The sequence below is a fragment of the Lolium rigidum genome, chromosome 3 (assembly GCF_022539505.1).
Source record: "Lolium rigidum isolate FL_2022 chromosome 3, APGP_CSIRO_Lrig_0.1, whole genome shotgun sequence".
NCBI lineage: Eukaryota > Viridiplantae > Streptophyta > Magnoliopsida > Poales > Poaceae > Lolium > Lolium rigidum.
In genome coordinates, this window is record NC_061510.1 from 62210118 (window position 1) to 62211935 (window position 1818).

General features: G+C 48.9%; 1 protein-coding gene across 1 annotated transcript; it reads right to left on the reverse strand.

Annotated features, from left to right (window-relative positions):
• Window positions 1-679: 679 nt before the first annotated feature.
• On the reverse strand, window positions 680-1326 carry LOC124697658. The gene has a single exon (XM_047230212.1). It carries the CDS (start codon window positions 1182-1184, stop codon window positions 744-746), a length of 441 nt encoding a protein of 146 aa, XP_047086168.1. The 5' UTR covers window positions 1185-1326; the 3' UTR covers window positions 680-743.
• Between the last annotated feature and the right edge of the window lie 492 nt (window positions 1327-1818).

Sequence of the window (1818 nt, forward strand, 5' to 3'; positions counted from 1 at the left end):
GAGCCAGCACATTCTTAAAGTGTCGTGCCAGTACTGGTAGGCCGTGCGTGATGCATGTGATGTCTCTCCTCGCCATACCACTGCAGGTTAAGCATGCGCGCATATATAGTTAACAAGATGTTAATCTAAATAATGCATGCATGTGATATCTTCTCGATCATCATATTGCAGGTTAAAAATGCACACATCTAGTCTAAATAATGTCCGTGTACAGATGTGTCTTTCTCATCTTTTATTTTCTCTCTACATGAGATGTATAGTCCAAGCTTCTGGAAGTAGGTGTATTTTTTCGATAAGGTGGAAGTAGGTGTGTATATACTCTGTAGTGTCTGTATTACTTTCAGATAGTCACTCTGGTTTTCACAAATTTTGGCAGTCGTTAATGCGTATTCTTCCAAATACTAATATAGTATTGATATACAAAAATACAGTGTGTAAACTTTACTCAAAATGTACTTCTGTAACTAGCGTTGTGTTTCTATCTGTCCATATTAGTCTATTGGTATTCTATTGAGCCACTGATTGAAGTTGTGTTCTGAGGGATGTGTCAACATCGACCATCTACTAGGCATGCTATAATTAACAAGGATGCCCCTTGAAGATTCAGGTAGAGTCGTCGTAAGTATGTAGGAGACCTCAAAGTAACCCCACGAAGTAAGTAGTACTGCAAATAAGTCCGGAGCTTACAAGCCGTACAAAATAACGAAAGAACGGCAGGGACGCCATACATACGTAGAATATGATTACAGATGAAGCGAGGTGTCAACGTCTACATCACCCCTATAGCCTGAACTCTGCATTCTTGGCACGTCACCCCACGGGCTCGCCGCCGTCGCCGCCACGGGCTGCGACGCCTGGACGGCGCCTCCGTGCCCGCTGTACCCCGCCGCGCCGTGCAGAGGCCTCGACGGCCGCACCAGGTCCGGGTGCAAGAACCACCTCGGCCGCTCGTCGCCGTTGGCCGCCGCCTGTAGGCCGTGGTTGATCAGAGGCGCCGGCGCCAACGGGGACCCGGCACGATCAGGGTCGGTGGCATCGCCGGAATGGTGGTGCACCCTCTGCAGCTCCCTCCCCTCCCTCATCTCCTTGACCCTCTGCAGGTTCCTGAACCTCTCCTGGAGAAGAGCGATGGAAGACGTGTGGATGATCGAGGGGGAAGCCTCATTGCCGCCCTGCCTTCTCATCAGCGATCGATCGAGATTGTTGCTAAGAATCAGCAAGTGCTTCTTGTTGCAAAGGACTACTATCTTAACTTACTAGTAAGGTAGCTAGGTAGGTCAGTGTGTGATGGTATTTGGTTGGAGCTAAGCTAGCAAGCTGCAAATGGAGCGATCACTGGTTGAGGGGAGGTTGGAGGGAGCAAGGCGGGGTATATATATATGTAGGGGGGAGGAGGGGGTTTACATATGTGTTGTCCTCTTGCTCACTATCTCTCACTCACTACTCATGATTCATACTGACTGCATGTGTTTCTGTGCCAACTCAACTATATATCCAACGGATCGGATCCAATCCAAGCCCACTTAATTCGTGTATGTTGTTGGCAATTGAAGCAATTTGAGAAAGGGAATCAGGTTGAGGGGTGGAAAGTCCAGAGGGAAAATGCCTTGGAGGGGGGTAGGGTGTGGTGCATGCAGTGTGGTAGTGGTAGGGAGGTTTGGTGATTGGATGTGAGGTGCCACTTTTAAAAGTTTTGGGGTTGGAGAGTAAGGCCAGGGAGGTAGTACAAAGGGTGCCTGGAGGGTAGCGCTTGGCGCGAGATCGACGAGGGGAATATGGTCATATAGGATTTCGTGGTGGTCTTTGTCCTCTAACCCT

Coding starts and splice junctions, on each gene's coding strand:
- LOC124697658 (XM_047230212.1), bottom strand. CDS start 1,184: ATGAGAAGGCAGGGCGGCAATGAGGCTTCCCCCTCGATCATCCACACG.